This window comes from Seriola lalandi, unplaced genomic scaffold, assembly GCF_002814215.2.
Source record: "Seriola lalandi dorsalis isolate HSWRI2012SDOR001 ecotype SW California unplaced genomic scaffold, Sedor1 jcf7180002054415, whole genome shotgun sequence".
In the NCBI taxonomy this organism is placed as follows: Eukaryota; Metazoa; Chordata; class Actinopteri; order Carangiformes; family Carangidae; genus Seriola; species Seriola lalandi.
In genome coordinates this window covers 829,540-853,226 of record NW_019524968.1, presented here as the reverse complement: position 1 = coordinate 853,226, position 23,687 = coordinate 829,540, and the positions used below count along the sequence as shown (strand labels likewise).

Sequence of the window (23,687 nt, the reverse complement as noted above, 5' to 3'; positions counted from 1 at the left end):
ATGCTGTTTTGTATTAATCTTATTGACCCATATAGGCTTTAAGAGTTAATTAGTGATAGCCATCACACAAATAAACAGACAGACTTGCATGTATCCACTTCAAATTGAAAATAATGCACAATTCTTTGCTAATTAGCTACTAACACTAAAACATAATGAGGAAAACTATATCCATGCAGAGCAGCTGCTTTTCAATAAGAGAGTTCAAAACAAAAATAGATGCAACTTACAACTCAAAACAATAAACTTTACAAATAAACCACTGATGAGCTGTTGTGAAAAGGTTATTTATTCCTTAAAAGGGATTTAAAAGAAGATATAGAGTGAGCTGGTGTGTCGTCTAGATCTTGAAATAACGAGATGGTTCTGAGGATCTGAGGGAGTGACCGCGTCAGGGTTTAAGGTTTTGTTATTAGTTTGATAAGCAACAGGTAGCCACAGCAGGGATGGCAGAACTGGTGAAATGTGCTGTTTCTTCTCTTTGTTCCAGTTAAAAGATTTCCTGAGGAGATGTCTGTCTGAGAGTAGAAAGTTTACGAGACGTAATAATTGTTTTCAGGTAGAGAGATAACCTAATTCTAATCTTTGAAATGTTTGTAAGATGCAGAAAACAGGATTGAAGCAAAGATTCAGTGTGTTAGCTGAGACAAATATATTGTTTTTCATGATTTGACTGATTATAATTGGGATCCCTGTCTAAGGCTGTGAAACACATTGGGATCCAAAAGTCTGAGACCACTTTAGACAAGTTTATCTGATAGAGACAAATGAATATTTATAACGATTGTTTCTCCACAAAGGTTATTCTTTTCAAAATTCATTAGCAACACATGAGGGTCACATGAAATCCTGGCAGCCTGCTGAAAAGGAGAGTCCTCAAACACCTTGGGGAGTAAGTGTGATGGACGTTGGCTCTTCCCTTCTGTGAAACTGAGCTTTTAGTTTCCTGTGTGGTATCAGTGTGTCTGCAGAGGGTAGTCAGAGAGAGGCTAAGAGGTGAGCTCTCAGATCTGTTGTTGTTGTTAGATTGAGACAGCTGCTTTTCTTACAATGTCGACAAACAGCCATATCTTTGTTGATAATTGACGGCTTCGCACGCGCTTTGGTGTCGTGATATCTGATTAAAACCACCACAAAATTTTGTACCTTTTAATTTGTAGTTAGAAGATTTGAAGATATTACTCTGGCCATCACACAGCATCACCACAATGCTTTAAGATTGGCAACATCAAATACTCAGCAGAAAAGAGTTATTTTCAAGTTTGTTGTGTGAAAAAATGTTTTTAGGTTGATTTAGAATTTGGTGTTTTATGTTAACATCCACTTGCCCTTTAATCTGTTTTAGCTAATTATCTGCAAATTAAATTTCAACTTAAAATTATTTTTTGATGATTTGTAAATATCTATATGTGATATACTGTAATTAAATAGTTTGTACTAACAATATTAAACTGTGGTCACAAACAGGTTTACCTTAGTTAGAAAATTTTCTCCATTAGCATGGCACAAATTAATCTCCAGATCTGTTTGAAAGCCAGCTGATTGATCTGCTGCCGTCTGTATCAGATACAGGAGGAGGTTTCTTTTCTTCACACTGCTTATCCCACCTGCCTCCTGCAGCAGGAAGAAAAATAGTCTGACAGACTAGAAGATGGTTGCAAAAATACAGAAACCCTGTATAATCTTTCTCCATCCTCACACACTCCTGCCTTGACTGAGCACAAATACCTGACAGGAAAGACTCTGAATTTAAGACTAAACCACAATAAAAAGACCAGTAGAATATGAATGTAATCCAAAGTCCCTGTAGAAGACAACAGTTACATTGTGAAGTATTCAAGTCCTGTCATGAGCCAGAGTCTGTGTGGTAGACATGGAAACAGAGAGTTGTTGTTTGCTTGTATGTCAGTCATTTTAATCACTCAATCTTTACACTCAGCTCCAGCAATTTGTTGTCATACCTCTGAGTTGGACTCCTATAGGACTGGGGTTCATTTTATCTGATCAGAATTCTTTTTGAGTCCCTTATAGAATCTCATTAGGTTCTGTTTTCAGCATTTGAGTGTAACAAAAGCTATACAAAACTAAAAATTATAAATTCAATTTAAATGTGTGTAATCACCTTTTATTAGCTGCCAAGCCAGAGACACACCTTATTTTCCCCACTTGCTCCAAATTAGAGGTCTCTATGCAAAACTATTTAAGTTTAGTTTAAAATATGGAACTGGGAGATTGTCCTGACGAGATGCAGATTGATGATTTCAAGACTGTCCATTCTGTTTGTCTTGTTGAATGATCGAAACACACAGTCCACTCACATTCATAGAGTGATGTTTCTTTTCCAAAGTGCAGATAGAAGCTATCTCTGAACATATTACCAAGTTTCATTTTAGCCATGATGGATTAGCCACAAATAGTGACAGCTGATATAATCTGATAAACAAGAGTCTACAGCCTCTGTGAAGTGGACTTTGAGCTGAATTGTGACTATGATTGGAGTTGGCCTATAAACATGCTGTTAGAACACAGTTCATATTGTTGTGTTAGAGATTTCATTTTAAATGGATAAAATTTGACCACCAGTAGGCCTATACACTCAGCAACCCATAAAGGCACAGTGAAAATATGTTTTTCAGATTGTTTTAATCATCCTTGAGATGTGTCTAGAACTTGACTGGAGCCCACCTGTGGCAAATTGAATTGATTGGACACAGTTTTGTATATAAGGTCCCAGAATTCACAATGTCAGGACTGCAGCGTTAACACCACAATTTAGAATTTGCTCTCGTTGATAAGGGGGCACCAGTCCTCAGGGAGGACAACAATGAAATATCAGAAGCCATGACTTCCCAATTCAAAAGATCTCCAGTCTCTACGTCAAAAGAATACAACAGGACAACGACTGAGCGTAAATAAAGAAGTTTTTTAACTAGACTACTATTTACAGAGTAAATTAAATGTCAAATAAGATATAATAATGAGCTGTGTGATGAGTTAGCAATGGTGGGAGAGAATATGTTATGACTAGTTACACTATGGCTATATAACTAATGATCACTACGTTTATGAATGAGATTTGATGATTAAATAGTTATATATCAACCCCATCGCAAGCGAAATGTAAAGACCGGCCAACTGTAAGTTTCGCTGTAGCTGGAGACCTGTGGCTAGAACCCAGGTGGCTGTGGTTGCCGTGGGAAACCTGGAGACGCGGGATCTTGGTGTCCCGTTATCACAGTGACAGATTCCGCTGGTGTCTCAGCAGTTCAGCTCTGGTGGATTTTCCCAGTAGACTAGACTTCTCATAGGATTCTCTGCAGGCGGTCATGGGCAGGTCACGTTATCTGCCGGCGTCTCTTGCAATATAAAACTCAATTTTTGCTCCTTAGAGGAGACTGTCATTGGCCAGGTTACTCTAAACTGTCTAAGGTTGAGGCTCTGAGGCACTTCTGTTGTTTTGGTTGACTTGGTTTAGACTTGGCTTAAAAATAAAAGGCCATGTGTGTAGACAAAAGGAATGCTACTTTGAGCATGTGGCAAAGAAAAAACAAAGAACATGGGCAAAACAATTAAGTGCAAAATGGCAAAAAGCACTGGCTAAGAACGGTTGCTCAGAGCCAATGACTAAGAGCTGTTGCTAAGAGTAACGTGTGAAAGGATCACAACTGTTTTATCCCCTGGGCGCTGGCGCATGTTTCAGGAGCGTCACCCGTCTTCTCTTTTGTTTCAACTTGGAGAAGAGAAGAATTTTCCCTGGAACTTTTGAATTATTTAATTCTGTAGTTTACCTGTAAAACTCGCACGTCTGTCTCCACCGTGACCATAAAACTTTAAATGAAACAACATATAAACCTTATGGCACTAATAATGACAGCAAGGAACAATACAAATGTGGATTTCATATGACATCCTTCAAAACCAGAAATGAATCATAATACAAGTGGTTAACTGATCAAACAACATAATAAACACTTCCTAAAGCTAATAGTCTATAAATGTGAATTACACAGCAGTTATTTGACTATAATAGTAATAATAAAGACATTCTGGATGTCATGTAATGTGTGTTACATTGTGTGAAGGATGCTGACAGTATGGTCACAAGAAAGATATATTCTCTTGAAACCTATATGTTACATTTCAGCCATTCTTGAGGATAAAAATCTGGGATTGACGTATTACATAGAACATCACATGAGTTACAGAACAGTTGGATATTTATTTTTCTCAGATATGTGTCTTTGAGTCTGTTCTGCTGGCCACTGCTCAGGATTGGAAGGTGGGTTGTAGTTTATGACTCTTATCTAAAGCGGGACAGAGGGAAAGGGGGAAAGACTAGTTTGTGTGTGTGTGTGTGTGTGTGTGTGTGTGTATTCATGCATGGCACAGAGAGTTTAGGAATCACACCTAATACCTACAAACTGGGGATTTTGCTCATGCTCTCCAGTTTGCCTGGTTTCCATTCATTGATCCTCTGGGGCTGACCCTTTGAACCATGGTCTGGCGCACCTCTCTGACATGCTAACAGCTTGTCTGTTTGTGAGAGAGAAGGGTCTTTTGTCTCTGTTTAACTATCAATTTGATAGTTTGATGGTGGGAAGAGTAACAGTGTCAATTTCTGGTTCATAACTGTGCATGTCTTTACAATGAACTTCTTGAATGGCTTGTGACTGATGCCAGGCCAGGTATGTTCACTTACAGGACAAAAACCAAGCCATGAAGTCCAAGGAACTCTCTATAGACCTCTGTAATAAAACTGAGGTGAGGCGTAGATCAGGGCAAAGGTATAAAACGGTTTATAAATCTCTGAGGGTTCCCAGGAGAACAGTGGCCTCAATAACAGTGAAACTGAAGAAGTTTGGAACCAGTACTCTTCCTAACCCTAACCCTAACTCTACTGTCTGGTCAAACTGAGGAACCGGGCAAGAAGGGCCTTGGTCAGGGAGGTTCACAAGAACCCAATGGTCACTCTAAAAGAGCTCCAGAGGTCCTCTCCAGTGATGGGAGAACGGCCTGTAGGACGACCATCCCAGCAACACTCCATCAATCAGGCCTTTATGTTAGAGCGGGTGGACGGAAGCCTCTTTGAGTAAAAGGCATATGACAGCCCTTTGTGAAAACTGAAATATCCTGTAGTTCTAAAGCCAGATGCAGGCTGACGCCAACCGCCCTCTGTGCTTCAGTGTGAGCATGACATTACATCATGGACTAAGGTCACAGGTCTTGGTCAGAGCTGCGGAGATACATAGAGGCTTACATTGTGCCCTCTATAGCTGTTGAAGGATAATGAGTCGAGCCAAGCACTGAGGCAGTGTTTCCTACATATCTGTCTGCCGTTGATCTCAAACGAGCCGTTGTCTTATTTTTTTATAGAGCCGAGGAGGAGGGAGAAAACATCTGTGAGAGTAAGAGCGGCAGACCAAATATAAACCATTTCCATGAGAAAGTGTAGAGAGGAAGAGATGAACATTCTTTGATAGCCAGGCAGGAAGAATGCAATAGAAAATGAAGATGAAGCTGGAACAGAGGGGGAAAAAAATTAAAGAAACAGAAGGAAGTCCCCAGATTACATTGTTGAATCTTCCCAATCATCATGGAAAATCTCTGAGCTGGTCCGGAAGGATGGTGACATTTGAAAACGACTTACCCCCACATACATCTTCTGAAGCTAATAAATCGGCTTTGTCCTTCTTCTGTCAAAGTTATGCAGGATATTTTGGGCACACATTTAAATTAGCTTGCCTTGTTAAAAACCTCTTATAAAGCCAATACAGTCCAATAGTCCTACTTAAAAAGGACAAGTAAATATATAACATTGACAGGAGGGCCTGTGCAGCCCAAAGTATATCAGTAGCATTGCCTTTGATGAGCGCTGTTGCAGTGGTAGCAAGTCAAGAGGCAGAAGCAGTGGCCACTGATGTGATGAGGAGTGGAGCTCAGAGTCAGACCGCCACACCAAGACACACAGCGACTGAACAGAACAAGGTGGGATGAACAGCTGGATTATAACTACTGCCATGAACAGAAGTCCTGCTGAGTGTTGCCTTTGCTGCCTCAGGGATACTGCTCTCTTCACTTAGAACAGCCTGGACAGTTAGAAACTATATAATCCCACTGTGAACTGAACAAGCTTTTAAATAAGAATTTGGATTACTTTATGGATTCTATCACTTCCAATATCGCAGACCCGTCAATGAAATATTCTTAATTGATGTTTATGCCTCCACGCCGGCGCCGGCCAGGGACTTATGTTTTCAGCATCATGTTTCTGGGTTGTCTGTCATAAATAACATAAATTTGGCATCAGTGCAGCTTTTTATACATAGTAATTGATACAGTTAGTTTACTATTTACTTGTATTCAGTTTTCTTCTGCTTTCATTGGTTATTTACATTAGCTGTGAGTAACATGGATAGAAACAGAAAACACTAAAGTAGAAACTGAATAGAAACATGTTTTTGTTGTTGGTTTGTTTTCCTTTCCTGATGGAATTGGCTGACTGTGTCGGGTCTGTTTCATACTTTGTGAGCAATATGTGGAGCAAGGCAGAGGACAGTGTGAGGGACATGCTTTTCATAGAAAAATGTGTGGTTAAAAAAATGTTAACGCATGCTAAGTTAGTTGTAACGTCAGAGATTCAATAGCTGTGAGACTTGACCCAGTTGTGAGACCTGTGAGACCACTTCAGACCTGATTCACTACCCACAAAGTTGCCAATTGATTTTCAGAAGTCCAGTTCCAGGTTTAAGGATTAGATAGATAGATAGATAGATAGATAGATAGATAGATAGATAGATAGATAGATAGATAGATAGAGAGATAGAGAGATAGACGAGTCTCCTTGAGTCGCACAGCCAAAGTCCAGACTTAAACCTCAAAAAACGACTTTTTTATTTTCTAAACTGTCCAATCAATTCAATTTGCCACAGCTGGACTCCAACTCATTTCTAGACACATCTCAGGGATAATTAAAGCAAAAAGGATGTATCTGACCACAGTTTGGATCCACAGCAAAAGGTCTGAATACTTCTGTTAATGAGAGATTTCAGTTTTTGATTTTCAATGAATTTGCAAAAAATGTCTTGCGGTAAAAGCAAAGGGTGCATATGAAAAGCAAGAAGCACTATGCTTTCATAATTAAAGTGAAGGTCAGAATGGAAGTCTGTGTTTATACGGACACACTAAATGCATGATTTCTTGTTCTTTAACTTTAATGCTTGAATGCATCAAACCCAAGGAGGACATTTGGTGGATGGTCAGGACAGAGTGTTTACTCTGAGGCGAGGAGAAATGGAAGTGGAATCATTGTTGTAGGAACAAGTGGACAGTGAGGGATCCACAGATACTGTATACAGTAATAAAGACACAGTTCACACTCACACTTCACATGGAGTCTCCCTCACAGATCCTTCCAGTCTGCCAAGAGAAAAGAGGAGACAGACATGCTTGGAAGCTGGACAAATATAATCTGATATATAAATAGAGTAATCAGGACACCCACTTACACATACACACACACACACACACACACACACACACACACACACACACACACACACACACACACACACACACTAACACTCACAGAGGCTTGGGATCAAACCATACTCTGACTGTCTACCTTCACTCACTGAAACATCCACCAGTACAGCTTATATTTACCTGGTGTGTCATGCAAAAGACGGGATTCAGAAAGGCAAACAAAAAATGAGTCATGAATACCCACAAAGTGGATAGAATAGGAGAGAGTGAGGGGATTAATGAGGGATAGCCAAGCTTTGATAATGCTGAGCCCGCCCGTGCTCCCTGAAAGCACTTTGTTTAGCCCTTATTGCCAGTTGCCATCTGTTATGATCTAGTTGCCAGATTTGCCCGGAGCAACATCATCAATCCCCCTCTTTCAGCTTTTGATCTGTAAAAGCAAAATGCAGCTATTCCTGACTCCAGTCAAAAGCCGATATATGTCATGACGGACTGTGACTCCCATGTAACCCTGAGGGTCCTCTGTTGTCATATTGTCATGTTGGCCACTTCCCACTCCTCATAGGATGTAACGACCTGTCCTTGCCTCAGTGCATCTCCAAAATAGACACAGAGACGAGGACATCTCTGCTGCACTGAGGCTTAAGTGACAGATTTCACTGTGCATATACAACTTCAATTGGTATCCTACTTTTATGTTGTGCTGCACATAGACAGTGCTGCAGTGCCTCTGCTCAGAAACATGTCTTATGTACTGTGATGTCACCCTACACTACCACAGCACAGTGTACTCTGTGATCCCTGCATATTCACTGTGCATCACAACTGTTCAAAGGTTGATTCTCTCTTTAACATTCATCCGGTGTTTCTCTTGTCTCTTCTCTTTGTTCATTTGCCTCTCACCTGTCTCTTCCTTCCCTTTATTTCCTTCATTAAATTCAATCCACCTGTTCCTCTCACCTCTGTGTCCCCTCCTGCTGACAACGCACCTCCGTCACTCTCGGCAAGGCCGGGCCAGTCTGCACGGCAAGTCCTCCCTGCGGATAGAGAACGTGCGCTCAGACGACCAGGGCTGGTACGAGTGTAAGGTGCTGATGCTGGAACAGCAGTATGACACCTTCCACAATGGCAGCTGGGTGCATCTAACCGTCAATGGTAAGAACCATCAGCATATATTATTCAAACTGTTCAATAGAAACACCAGACTTGATACAGATGTGTGTATGGTACAGATGTGGACCGCTCTTTTATTTGTACAACTTATTCAGTATCAAGCGTCTGTAATGATGCACTTGATGTCGATGGGAATGCTATGCAATATTTTTCTACAGGCGTGAGGATGGTTATAATAATGATTATTAGTGTAACTACTGTAGCAGCTTTGGCTACTGAAGATTTTTTAAGGGCTCTGTTAACCTTGAGATGTGCAGACATTCAGTGCAAACACAAACACTTGCATGCACACACACACACACACAAACACACACACACACACACACACACACACACACACATACACAATATTACAGACAACTGGGACTTTAAAGGTCAGGCTTTCTCAATACCATTTCTTATGCACAAGAACATAAAATCAGATTAACAGTGTGTGATTCTGCAGGACTTTCGGATCATATGGCTGATGAAGGTTCCACTCAGACTATCACAGAGTTTTAATTGAGTAAATTCAATTACAGACACTGTTATCAACGGGAATTAAATTAATTCTTAATTGGCCAGAAAGACTGTAAGGCTGGCACGTACAACTTAACAAACAATTGTTTGTAGCTAATTATTATAGCAAAGAAAAACATGTTGGGACAGCAGTGAACACTCACATATTAATACACAGATTAAAAATGTAATAGTAGTAATGATAGACATGAGTTAGCTTATCTGAATGTATATATACTTCTTTATTTTAACTACATGTTAAGCAGATTGGAGCAATCAAGGGCCATAAATGCAGAATTTGGAGAGATGAGGGCGCCCTCAAAGACCCATGGGTCCTAGTGCAGCGGCACTGGCTGTTTTTTCTCCACTCATTAGTAGTATTGTGACACTGCATTAACAGTTTTGGCTGTGACCAACAACTACTGTCAATACTGGTTAATCTGTTGATTATTTGTTCAATATCCTAATGAACTGTTCTGCTATAAGGGGGGGGCGCCTGTAGCTTACAGGTTAAGTAGCTGACCATGACTCACCGGGCTGCTGGTTCGACTCCTTTGTTGCATCTCTTTTTCTTGATATCTCTCTACTGCCAATAACAAAGGAAAAGCCTTGAGCAAGGCCTTTAAACCCAACTGCTGTGGTAGAGCTTATCAGAAGCCAGAAGGTCAGACTGTGGTTGTATTGGGCAGCCTCCAGGTGTAAATGTGTGCAACTGTGTGAATGCGATCACACAGTAAAAGAGAGCTTGCCTCTCAGTGAAACTACCCTGAATAAATAAATGTAAAAAAAAAAAAAAAAAGGAGAGAAAAGAAAAGCAGCAATTTCTCACCTTTTAGAATATAAAGCTAAATTCTCTAAATTCAAACTTTTTTTTAGAGTAACTTTTTCTAAGGGATGATCTGGGCACATTTACAGTCCCCATAGTAAGAACTCTTTGAAGAAATCTTTGGACAAAGGACAGAGTTGTCTCTGAGGAAAACACAGTAGCCTCTACATGCTATGTGTCTCTGGAGAAGAGAACCAGACAAACCACCTGAGTGTAAAATAAGTATCTTACTGCGGACGTATACTCTCCCAGGACTCAGAATCAGATATTCTCACCTTCTCTTGTCACAGTTGCTCAAGCATTTATCAACTCACCTAATCAGACTGTATATGATGATGCATGTTGCTGTGGTAACAGACACACCACAGACCCCACCTCCTCCTTGTGGTCATGGCACATTAGCTCAGTTTTATCAGCGTTGCTCTTGTTCTGTTTGACTTTGCCTCAACGCTTCTCTCTCTTAGAGGCATCAGACTGCCTCTTTTCTGTCTCTGTCTTCATGTCCATCAGTCCTCCACTAGCCTTTATTGCTACGCTGCCATGTTAGACATGAACCGCAGTACAGAACTACCAGTTGTAGTAGTCAGACAGTGGTGTCGTACAGTACTCAGTTGACTGAGTTGCTAGTTGAGGTGAACTGTCGCAGTGATCTGCCAAAATAAGAGAGACTAGAGTTTGTTGTGTTTTTTGTTTTGAATAGTGAAGCGCTTTAGATTTAGATTGACTTCATTGTCCACCTCAGTGAAAATTTGTCTTCAGCCTCTCCCAAAGAATGTTCAATAAAAATACATACAATCCACACAACCAAACATAGCATCCAAAACATACATGTACAACATACAGTAGTGCGAATGAAAAGGTAGGTTGAATAAATAGATACCAGAGAGCCAATCCTGTGAAATAACAACATGAGTAACAAGTGTTCCCAAGTGCAGTCATTATGTGTTCAATGCCTGTATGGCATAGGGAATAAAAGACTTCTTATATATGTTGGCCCTTGGGGCCCTGAATCGACGGCCAGATGGAAGAAATTCAAACAAAGAGCAAGAGAAGCTCAGGGTCAGCAGGCAAGCCGCGTGCCCTCCATAATCTTAAGGTCTTGTGGAATCAAATCACAAACTACTGAGAACAGTAGTTTCAAAACTGGACTTGATACATGCAGATACATTAATTCCAGTTTTGAAACATGATCCCACCACAAAGTTTCTTTACATCTTAATCACCCTGTCCTCCCTTCTGCTTTTGTTGAATAGGGAATATGTTTAAAGGGGCTATTCTAAGTATTATAAGTTTTCGCCGCTGCTGAACGTTGTCTTTGCAGGGAGCGGGTGGTGGTGGCCATCTTCTCTATATCACGAGAGGTAATAATATGCCCTCTGAGCAAAGCTACAGTCTCCAGGGCAGATTGACAGTGAGTCACTATCAAAAAGGGACGTGACAGGCCGGGGCTATCTGGCTAGCATGCTAACTTCAGTAGAAGAAAAGATGTAATGGAGACAAGAGTTAACATTGGTGTTGCTTTCCATCTCTGGAGACAGCTCATGGTGAGTAATGCAAGAAAGGTTGATGCGGAACATTTCTTTTAGACTGGTAAGTAAACAGCTGTTAATGCTAACTAGTTAGCTATGTAGCAATGAATTTGTGGGTTTTTAGTGGTTCATTTTTTTTACTCAGATAATAAAGACGAGGCAAGATGTCCTTGGGTGGAGGTCAATATGAGATAAACTCTTAGCAATAAAAGTGAAAGCTAGCTATGTTTAAAAATAGCCTTTAAGATGGAATGTGTTGTGGATGGGTGGCGACCACTCAGCAGTCAGGCTCTTTGAGAAGGTAGAAGTTCACATTGAGGACAAGAAGTGGCAAGGGAACGCCCGCTTCACAGATCACCTGATTCACTGACAGCAAAGGTGAGGCTGCTGAGAGCCCACTGAAGCTTGCTCGCTGAAATAAAGGCGAAAGGAGTCTTTCCTCATCCTTTGGTGGAGGGATATACAGTGGTGAAGTGGCGGCAGGGGTCACGTAACCAGGGCTCTGGGGAGTCCCTGCTACTTTACCGGTTGCTGATGTCATCCACATTCAGCTCCCACCTCTGCTTGTCTTGCAGGAAGAGGGAGTCCATGTTGGATGCCCAGACTTTGATGGCAGCAGTGGTGTGTTCTGCACTTTGGCAGATGTGCTGTTAGTAGTTGGATGTGTGTCTCTCAGAGCTGTCATGCTGGAGCAACATGTGCATGTATGTACAGAAAAACATGATTCATCAGTGTCTGTAGAGGTCATCTAGGATTTACTCGTAGGCCTTTGTAATTTTCATCGTAAAAAAATTGAGTAGCGTGTATTCTTTACTTTATCTTTCATTGAAGTCCAAGATTTTACTTTCAGCCTTTTGATGAATACGAGCTCAGCTTCTCTGTGGTGGACTCATCTTGTACATGCAGATTTTCTGATCATAGAAATCAGAGGATTAGCGCTCAAGCCTTCAAGGCCAAACTCCCTCAGGCAGAGAAGCCAGTGTGAAATAGAGCTGAAAGAAACTATATAAAAAAAGGTTAAATGTGATCTACGAGGTATCATCTACTGAATCCATCCAAGCTACACATCCAAGTTTCTGTCAGTATGGTGAATAATACAGTACTGGCAGGATGTAGTTTAGATATTACTCACAGTGAACATGTAACATGTGCATCCTTCACCTGGGCATTAGCATTGAATTCTTAACTAGGTGTTTCAGCACCATATTTCAAAGTGTGTCTGATACTTTCAGAAATTGCAGTCACAGAATCTTTTAGTTTCAGGGCCCTGCTACATACCCATGCTGCATGGAGCTTCAGCAGTGCAGTCCTCTATTTATAGCCCCCCCATTTGCAATCCACCTCTCCCTATCATTGTCAAACATCAGCGGTTGTCAGTGATTACTCTGTGCACTTTAGCTGTCAGCCTTGTTGGCACTGAGGGAGTAAGTGATGCATATAGATTCTGCGTGAGATGCATATAGACCGTGGGTGAGAATGAGCTGTATCGTGCTCATGCTTTTCCTCCACAAATTGTCACCTCTGTTTCGTTCCTGTGAACTTACATCGCCCTCAGACTCCTTCCAGGCAGAGTGTGACTGGAGAACAGGAGGAGCAGGAAAACAGGAAGTGTTTGTTGGAGTGATGTAATTATTGTGCAAGCAAATTGTTTGAATAATTGTTAGATTTTAGGAAAGAAACAAAAGACAAAGTACTGCGTAGTAAAGTTAATAAAATGGGTATACATGTATGGATAGATGGAAGTATGAAGAGGATTCACACAGTCCAGTGGGAAGTACCCCAGTTTCTAGCTTCTTAGGACAACACTGTCCACTTTTTTTTTTTTTTGTTCCTAAGATAATTTAGACCACCACTGTTACCCTGTTTTCCATCACAGTTCAGGCCCCAGTCCAGCATGAGGTGATGCCAAAGAAGCAAGGTTCATATCTCCTAGGGTTAGTCTTCAGCTGCTCCCCCCAAAATAGCCTCAACACACCCTCCCGCCTGCCATCCCTGCAGCAGAACTCTGCAGTGCCTGCATGCTGCACAACAGCACCAGTCTCTCTTTCTCCTCCTCTCCTGGTGTCTTTCTTTCCCGCTTTTACCTCTGCCGCCTCTCTGTGCCTCCCTGCCTCTTCCCTCATCTTTTTCTCCCTCTATAATGAGCTTACACACACACACACGCACGCACGCACACATGTTACCTCAGCACAGGTTGAGGTCTTTGAGGGAAACGGGATAAAAATGTCACTGTGCCCCCTCCTCATCATGGTCTAAAAACAGATTTACACATGACCACTAGCCACTGCTTATCCCACACAGGATTAACAAACCACTGTGTCCAAACCTCCAAGACAAATTGCTGCATTAAAAAATATCATCCTCTTAAAATCTAAAACGCTTATACACCTATTTCCCCAACAGTTTTACCTGTGGTATTATTTTGGACTTTGAGAGTGTGAGGACTCCACTTAGACAAAGATATTACAGAATAATAATAACTGCCCCCCCTTCATTTTGGTGAATTGTAGATGCCATTTTTGCCACACCTGCAGCTGTTGAGTATTTGTGTGGCCAGATGTGATGCTGTGCCTCTTTATATTACTGCTGTGTTATTTTAATAAGACTGAAATATGAACAGCTCTTACCATCAACGTGTCACATTAATGTATTGCTTTCTCTACATTTGTACTAGTTTAGGTTTTGCACAAAGATCAACAGCTCGTCAAACAATAAGTTATTGTCATGAATGGTTATCATAATAAGTCTGTAGTTGTAAATGTTAATAAACAGTTTATAAATTAATTGTGGTCCAGATGTCCTGCAGCTCCTCTCAAGTCCATTGGCGAGGTCTGAATTACAGTGTTAGCTTGAAAGACAAGCAACAATGTTCCATAACCTGGCCACCCAAATTTTTTTTCTCAATAAATGGGTTTTAACTGCTCTATAAGGCATCAGTAAATGGTTCACCAGATTAGGCAGTAATAAGACGTTATTTACAGTTTATAAACCGTTTATAAATTTCTCTATGTTTGAAAATTGCTGGAAACCTTTGGGATAATGCAAGTACACAACTCAAAAATACATAGGTGTAGTCATTTTTAGACATTTTAATGTGGAAAAGTTACAGATTATAACTTTAAGAACACTGAGGCATTGCCTACTATAGTAAAGACTACAGTAAGAAGCTCTGCTTATCTCTCACTTTAGGTTCACTCTTATGTTTCTGTTTGTACTTTCAGATTGCAGCCTTATCTTACTGTTTACTGATCGCAAACCCAGCTTTTGGGAGGCTTTTATTGTGAAGCAGCTGTAGGAAATGCATTTCAGGGAGGACTAGAACAAACAGAAACAGCCACATTGAGCTGTTAGAGGAAAAACTGTGAGCGACAGACTCTGCTGTGGTTTGTGCAAACCAACACACCTCCACTGTGTCTTTTACCTGCCGCACAGTGATGTGGAAGAAAACTGGCACCATGTCAGCACAGCTGGAACGGCCGTGGTTGCTCACGGCACAGCTGAGCCCAAACATTCCCAACCCTATCAAATAAAGGCCAAAGGGAATACAGACAGTCTAGTTCTGGTTTACTGAGCAATAACAATAACAAGCTTGTAGGGTAGAGAAAGCTTAGACAGTCAAGGCTATTTTCACAGTAGATAAATAGTTATTCATTTGACATCCTACTGAGAAAATGCCTAATGTTGTGATTGCTTTAACAGCAACAGAATTGTCTTTGATTGACATTTAAGTCTATGAAGATTCAACCAAAACTACTGCTCCTTCAGTGTCTAACCCAGGAGACCCAGGTCATTAGAAATGCTCAGTATATGATTAAACACAGACATAAATTATCTATCAAAAGCGTGAGCAGCTCAGCAGCTCCACATGTGTCTTCTGTGTAGCTGTTCAGCTACAGGATTGAGTTGTAGGTCACCCGCTTTTTGGAAGTCTTCAGAGCCCAACACACACTGACTGTGGTTACACTCTTAAAACACATAAGGACTAAGCACGTGGGCGTTCTTTTCAACTTGGTGGTTATGCTGCTCACTTCCCTGTTTTTATGGTAGCTACGTTTTCTCTTCTGAGCAAGTTAAATTTTAGTGCGTCTTTAGGATGACACGTGCTGATTCCCATACAGAAATGTAACGTATGACATATATGTCCCTATATCAAGAGTGATGTTGCCATATACTGTATATTAACTATAAGGGGATACGTTATTATGACAGATGTACATCCTCTGGATATATGAAGAAATACCCATAGTAAAATTTATAAATATATTAAAACTATCTATCTATCTATCTATCTATCTATCTATCTATCTATCTATCTATCTATCTATCTATCTATCTATCTATCTATCTATCTATCTATCTATCTATCTATCTATCTATCTATCTTTCTTTTAAGCATACATACATACATATTTTTATGCACTAGACATATACGTCAATATATGAAATTGTTCATATTTTGAATAGGTTTAATATATAATTTTAAGATATAATTACATGTAAGATTTTTTCTTCATATTTACATATTTTTAATACATTTAGCATGTGTGCATATATTACATTTGGATATGGGTTTCATGTGTGGTAAAAATCTCAGAAAGATGCTGAGATCCTGAAAATTAGCAGTCAGCCATTTTTTCTTGGTGGACCACTTTACTTTAAATTTGTGATTATTTTTCCCAGTGGTTTGGTTTATAGTGGCTGGTGGCTATTGAGGATTTAAGGATACTACTTTTTTCTTCAATAGTCAGATTTTCAAGTTTGTGCTGTAGAGTATAATCCACTTTTCTCATAGCCACTGCCAACTATGAGCAGGTGACAACGACTTTACTTGGCAAAACGCCAATCAAACTGTAGTGAGGCAACAGGCAGCCAGAACCACCTGATATCAAACTTTCATTGCCAAAGACTCTTGGCGCTTTGACTTTGTGAGCATGGGGCTGTCCCCAAATGGCACAATTAAGAACTCAATTTTAAAACTATTGATGTATAAATACACTAATCAGCCATAACATTATGACCAGCTGCATAATATTGTGTAGGTCCCCCTTTTGCCTCCAAAACAGCTGTTCTGACACCTTTCTATCAGAACCAGCATGAACTTTTTCAGCAATTTGTGCTACAGTAGCTCTTCTATCCTTCGCTCCCCACGCACATCAATGAGCCTTGGGCGCCCATGACTCTGTCGCCGGTTCACTGGTTGTTCTTCCTTAGACCATTTTTGGTAGGTACTAGGAACATCCAACAAGACCTGCAGTTTTGGAGATGCTCTTTCATCTAGCCATCACAATTCTGCCCTTGTCAAAGTCGCTCAGATCCTTACGCCTGCCCATTTTGCTTCCAACACATCAACTTCGAGGACTAAATGTTCACTTGCTGCCTAATATATCCCACCCACTGACAGGTGCCATTGTAACGAGATAATCAATGTTATTCACTTCACCTGTCAGTGCTCATAATGTTATGGCTGATCGCTGTATATGAAGCCACACTTTTCAATACAATACCATTGCCTCTAAAGATGTGGATATGTTTATGGGAGGGTTGGGGGCAGCAGCACTGTCAACCAACAGGAGTCATAGCTCATGAATAAAGCTTTTGTTATGTCGGTGAGTTCAACAACATAGTGTTTTTACTAAAGTCTCCTTTGGTAAAAAAAAAAAAAAAAAAAAGGTCACTTTTTAAAAATGTAATTAATCAATAACATAGCTTGTGAGTAGAATGCTTTGTAGAGGCTAGCTATAAGTTATTGGGAGTTTAGTGTCCTTGAAAGCATCACCGAGTAGAGTTATAAAAAGTAGTAACTGCTCACAGCTGCTGTTCACTCAACAGTAATGTAACTTTGGCAAAAGGTGAAGGTGAGCAAGTTTCATGACTCTGCAAACCAATTATCATGGTGCACCGAATTGTTTTTCCTCAAAAAGTCAAGTGTTTGCAGTTTATAGTTAAAGGATTAAATATGAAAAAGGTATCATGATTGAAACTATATTATAACATTACAATAACAATAATCCCAGATGATATCTGCTGTATTCTGTTATGTTAATATACATTATTATATATAAATATATCTCCGTTCTACTGTCTAATTGCGTTTTCAATCAAAGATATTGAAAAATAAAAAAAGTGAATACATAAATGATAAATGTAGGTGTAAGTGTCTGTAAGAAGCTGCGCGGTTGGAAGACTTTGATTGTTCCAGTCTCTGTGGCGTGCCGCATAGAATTAGCACTATGGCCTGGCTTATGGCTGCAGATGGAACGACATGTTAGCAATTGAGAGGCTACAGGATTACACATGTAAGCAGATCAGCTTCAGTCCTAAAGTGATTAGATTGAGAATATCAAAACAGGAATTATGACCGAACAAAAATCTGTATTGAACCGCTGACATTATTGCCGTTTGTCTGTGTGTGTGTGTGTGTGTGTGTGTGTGTGTGTGTGTGTGTGTGTGTGCGTGCGCTTGTGTGTGTGGATAGAACAGAGATAGTTCGGGTTAAATGGGGGCAGGGAAGTCAGAGAACACAGCTTAAGCGTGTTTTGGTAGGAAGACTTGCCAATTGTCTTGTATGATCATCCCTTCCCATAATCTAGACAGCCTCTGAGCTAAAGAGGATTTAGAAAAATGGTTTTACAAAACGCAACATGTCCGGCGCATCTCTCCCCATCTTCACACCCGATTCAAGTGTAAAAGCCCTGAAAAGAAAGGTGAACAATGTTTTTTTTTTTTCTTTCGTTCAAATGGATCAGTGATGAGATATTAAGGCATATTAAAGTGATAGTTCGGGTTATTTGATGTGGGGTTGTGTGAGGTAGTTACACATAGTCAGTGTATTACCTGCAGTAGAGAGTTTAGAGGAACAGTGATGTTCTGCTGTGGACGGGGTCATCCACAAAAAGGTGTTTTAGCCACTTTTAAAAAATACTCCCAAAAAAAAAGCTAATACTGGTTCAAGTGTTGATTTATTTTGAATATTTTCACCACTTTATCTTGCCTTCAAATAGCCCTTTCCTTTGGAACTACATTTTTTCAACCATTGAACTACCATAGTCCCACGCTCTGTCTGATGCAAACAGATGATTTGATAATATGGTACTTCTACAATTCGCAAACTGTAGCTCCAAAGAAAGGGTTGTTTGATGGCAACATAAAGCAGTGAAAATATTCAAAGTAAAACGTACACTCCAACTGATATTGTTATTTTCTGTGGGCATTTGTTTAAAGTGGCTAAAACACACAGCTCATCACTCAGGTTCTGTGTCTCAGCCAGTTCTCCCGGCCGCTTCTTTGAACAGGGATCACGCTGATTTGAATCTACTGCAGGTAAAACGCTGACTATAGATAAGTACCTTACACAACCTCATGTCAAATAACCTCAACTATCACTTTAATTTATCAACCTTTATCATACGCATTTAATTCGATGTCTGATCATAAATGGAGACACTTGGAGAAGCACAAACAGCATAAACACAACTTTGAGTCTTCGAAAAGGACAAGAACAACTTCCCCTGCTTATTAAAACCACTCTCTAGCCGTAGAAAATGTCAAACCTGTCTCTCCTCCTGTGAGAAAGGGACAGGTGGGCCTCTGCAAAGGTGTTTAAGATTGCAAACAGGCTTTCACTAACTTCTCTTAAGTGTCTGTTGTGCATATAAATGCATAGGCATGTTCTGTTGCTGCATATGCACTTACAGCACCAGCAGCAGCTCATCTTCCTGTTGTGACAAGCACACTCACTTTCTGTACTGTTACACATCTAAAATCATGAGACATGTTCAACCGAGCAGAGAGCGAAGGCGAAGCCACTGAAGGTTTACACACACACACACACACACACACACACACACATGCAGTATTGAGTAGTCTCTTGGTGACTTGTTTGATCGGCCGGTCTCCTGCTGTTATGTACACATGGCCAGCCGGTCCCTCAAAGGAGTCAGAAGTTTTTATTCTACTGGGGAAGAAAATACCTTTAAAGATTTAAATGTCTTCTCTTAGAAACAGCACTTTAATGTTTCATGAGATGTTTGCAATGATTGAGGCGTTTCACTGGTTTTATTTATTTATCTGTTTCCTGGCTCACTGGATACATTTCAGGTGACAGTACAGCAAAGTTTCAATGCATTTCTCCAAAGAGCTCTCTTCAGTCAAATTTACTCCTCCACATCTTTAGTGAATGTCAAGGTGAAAACATTTTTAAGTTTATCATCGGAACAGTGCAAATACAAAACTCTGTGATTGCTGACTCAGCTGTTTAGAGAAAATGGCAAGAAAAAAAAAGTGTTTGCAGTCTTTATGTAGCCTTTGCTAATGAAATAGCTTTTAAATAGATAGATACTTGAGGGAAATTCAGGCATCCAGTAGATTACATGACACATAAAACAGCCATTACCCACCAAATACACAAATATAAGAAGGTTAAGAGCAGAATAAAAATATGCATAAATAACTAGATAGAAAAAATTAACTGCACAGCATTGTTACTTGTCATGTAACTGGGCGGTCTCTATGAAACCATATGTGCAATGAATAGAACAGTTTAGATGTAGAACATACAGATGCCTGTACAGATACAAATGCCTGTTGTGCCCAGGGCTCAGCACATGAACGTTTGCTCACCAGTCTCCCCCAGAACACTACAGAATAGAATACAACACTGACAAGAGAATGGTAAAACATCAGCAGAGGTTTCTTACAGATGTTGAAAGACGTGATATTCCAGAATCCCATATTAAATTGCATGGCCTATAACAATACAGCAACCATCTGTTCTAGAAAAGATGATTCTATAAATACTGGAATACTGAAAGATCATAATCTCAATGATAAGACAGTCAGGTCATTAGTTGCTACTATTACAGTAACTCTGCAAACACATCACCACTTTCTTGTCCCTGTGCTGAGAACAATTTGTGTATTTAGGAGGCATGAACATGTAATGAGAACCTATTATTGGAAATGTAATCAACTTCAAGGAGGACATTTTTTTTTCCCACTCCCCCATGCATGTTCATTAAGCCAAAATATGTGACAGCTGGTCTCCTTCTCCTGCACAGTCTCCTGGCAACCACAACATACCAGTTCATGATATAGTATAAATAAATATCGCGCCAGTGCACGTTCTTATGTGTGTCAGTGCAGCTACATTAAGCTAGCAGTGCAGTTTTGTGCTCATTTGTGGAGTTTTTGCCCGGGGCTTTGAAAGCACTGAGTAATGCTCACTCACTGTGCAGTGTGGTTGGGGCGGCTTTGGCTAATCAATGTTCAGCAATAAACAAGAAAGTTGCAAGAAAGGATTGCACCTACAACTGGACAGAGGCAGCACAGCAGATGTATAAGTCATCATATTTAACCAATTCAAACCGAAGAATTTGGTTATTTAATACAACTGACCTTCAAGAATGTGGCTCTATGTATCTGAACAGAAATGTGTCTTTACTTCTTAGATGTACTGACTGTTAGTGTTGTTTCAGTAAGAGTAACAACAGCAGTCATGTAGCTGCCATTGGACTGGTCTGTGTTTGCGTTTGCTTACCGCAGAGTGTAATCAGGCATTTCCTTTTGCTGTGAGTCAAACCTTCACACCAGTGCGACCGTGTACCAGGGAGAAATCAGAGTCATCATACACAGATGAACACAGAATAAGTAGTGGTTTAATTTATATGGCCGATATGCTATTATTATGACAAATACCTATAGCAACTACCTCTGGGGCTGAAAAAAAAGTGCTAAAAACTGCAGTTCCTCTTGTGGCCACTTGAGTCTGGTTCCATAAGTGAATCACTCCCCATAGACTCCCATGTTAAAATATCCAACTTAACAGCAGAAATAAACATGTTTACAGCTTTGTACAAAGAACAGTTTTGGTCTCTTTAGCTAATTTCCTCCTTCAAGACAATTGTAGTTGGGTGAATTATTATAAAGCTCACCCAATTAGATTTTATTAAAGCTTAAAGTTATGTATAATTGAGGGCGTGTTGGTTTGAGTGACAGGTGGGTGACCGGCATTCACTGAAGCCTTGGCTTCACACATGCCCCAAAACTGTTTTACAGAAACTCCACGGGTGACGTCACAGAGGCTATGTCCATCTTTACTTACCGTTTATAGTCTGTCACTGTTATAGTTCATAGTTACAGTTTATATTGGGTCAAAACAAGAATTGTAAAGGAAAAAGCCTATTAACTATGTTGTCACTGTGCTTAATCCTTTTGATTGATTCTTTTTCTCTCTACCTTTCTCCCTGTCCTCTGACCCCTCAGCCCCCCCCACATTCACAGATACGCCACCTCAGTATGTAGAGGCCAAGGAGGGGGGGAGCATCACTTTGACCTGCACGGCCTTCGGCAACCCCAAACCCTCTGTCAGCTGGCTGCGGGAAGGCAATCTCATGGTCAGCAGTGCCAAGTATAAGGTATGCCATGTTCAGACTATAATAGTAATACAAACAACAACAACAACAATAACAATGAGTAAAATTGCACTTGTATGTTGGGACAGAGGGAAAAATGATTATCATTGTAATAACTTGGCAGAGTTGTAAAAGCTCGCCTCATACTAATGTAAACCCTTGTACATTATTTTGGAGTCTGATGCCTTCAAACTGCACTTTGGACAATATATCATCTGCTCGCCAGTATCTGAGGCAACTCAGGCCCCTACCATTTATCATCGCTCAGGTAAACACAGACACTGTGTACACTTCAAACGGCTGACCTTTATAAAAGGTAATGCAGCCGAAGCAGGTAATGGGGATGGCAAGTAGCAAAGTCAGCAGGCAGGCAGAGTTCAGCAAGGGGTTAGGCAAGAATCTCGACAAGGCAAGAAGGGAGCGGGCAAAACGTAAGTCGAAAAAAGAATAAACAACTAGTTTAATGAGGCTGAATATAGAGCCGTGGAAACAGACACCACAGCTTATGGAAGAAGGGGCAGCTGCTGGAGCTTCATTACAGCTGCAGCAGAAAGAGAGGCCCTGCAGCTGGGGCGGGTTGAGTTTATCCATGATGGATAAAAGAGCATAGCACAGTTTGTTTTGAGCTTGTATGAACAGAAAAGCTGATGCTGAAATTAAAATACCAATATATTTGGAAGAAATCTAGCTTCCTGGTATAAAGTTTGAAGCAGATATTTGTTGCTGCTGTCACAAGGTGGAGTGTAGACATGTGGAACTTGAACCAACACCGTATGGAGGAGGAAGCGGCTGCCACGCCTTCGTGACAGCTGCAGCCGAGAGAGAGGCCATGCAGCCGGGGTGGCTCGCTCTGCAGCTATCGGTGATGTCTGCTGGGACGTCTGTACGACAGATTCACACTGATGGAGACAAAAGTGAAGTTTCCCTTTTATGATGCTTCCGCGCTGCTGACAGTCAGGGCCAGAGGCGTTATGTGTTCGGGGTGTCTGTCTGTACCATTCTTGTGAGGATGATGTCTCAGGAACGCCTTGAGGGAATTTCTTCAAATTTGGAAAAAATGTTCACTTGGCCTCAAGGATGAACTGATAAGATTTGGTGCTCAAAGGTCAAGGTAACAGTGACCTCACAAAACACACTCACAATTCATAGGCTAATTATGACAACATTTTAAACAAATGTCTAATAGGATAAACAGATGAAGTGATGACATACAGTATACATTATATCCAAAAGGTCAGAGGTCAACTTCACTGTTATATTCTGCAAAAACACTTTTGGTCATTATTCAATGGTGTAACTCAGGAAGGGGACTGCTAACTATGGCATACAACCAAGAAGCAGGAATTCCTTTTTATTTATTTACATATATATATTTATTGGGATGAAATTGCTTATTCTACGAGTTTTTGGCCTCATGTTGGACGGCTAAAATGTATTTTGCAATTTCTTAAACAGAGAAACACTAGGCGAGTAGGACTGAATGGAGAGATGAACATCTTGTAAGTACAATAACATAACTCATGAATGTTGTATAGATTGATAATGTTAGCTTTCATTGTAATTTCAAGATCCATGATAAAGTTTAACTTAAAAAATGAAAATTCTGAACAGCAAAGGGACTTTTTTTGATTATTATTTATTATTTACCTATACTGTCCTCTGCCTGCATGTCTCTGCATCAGAAACACACTGCAGCTCTGACCCTGTTATGCTCTTACTCTCATGCATTTAAATGCTAATGTGTTGTTCAGAAAATAAAGACTGACGGCA

At 40.4% G+C, this 23,687-nt stretch overlaps 2 protein-coding genes across 2 annotated transcripts in view; both read left to right on the top strand.

Annotated features, from left to right (window-relative positions):
* LOC111657834 (melanoma receptor tyrosine-protein kinase-like) overlaps window positions 1-494 on the top strand; it is a 17,600-nt gene extending 17,106 nt beyond the window's left edge. The window contains exon 4 of the mRNA XM_087175101.1: window positions 491-494. Within this exon, the coding sequence (XP_087031227.1) occupies window positions 491-494 (4 nt within the window). The remainder of the gene's footprint in view (window positions 1-490) is intronic.
* Window positions 495-6,533: 6,039 nt separating this feature from the next.
* Window positions 6,534-23,687, top strand: part of LOC111657833 (protein turtle homolog B-like) — a 74,580-nt gene continuing 57,426 nt past the window's right edge. Inside the window, exons 1-3 of the mRNA XM_087175100.1 lie at window positions 6,534-6,555; window positions 8,491-8,637; window positions 21,769-21,920. Coding sequence (XP_087031226.1) covers window positions 6,534-6,555; window positions 8,491-8,637; window positions 21,769-21,920 — 321 coding nt within the window. The remainder of the gene's footprint in view (window positions 6,556-8,490; window positions 8,638-21,768; window positions 21,921-23,687) is intronic.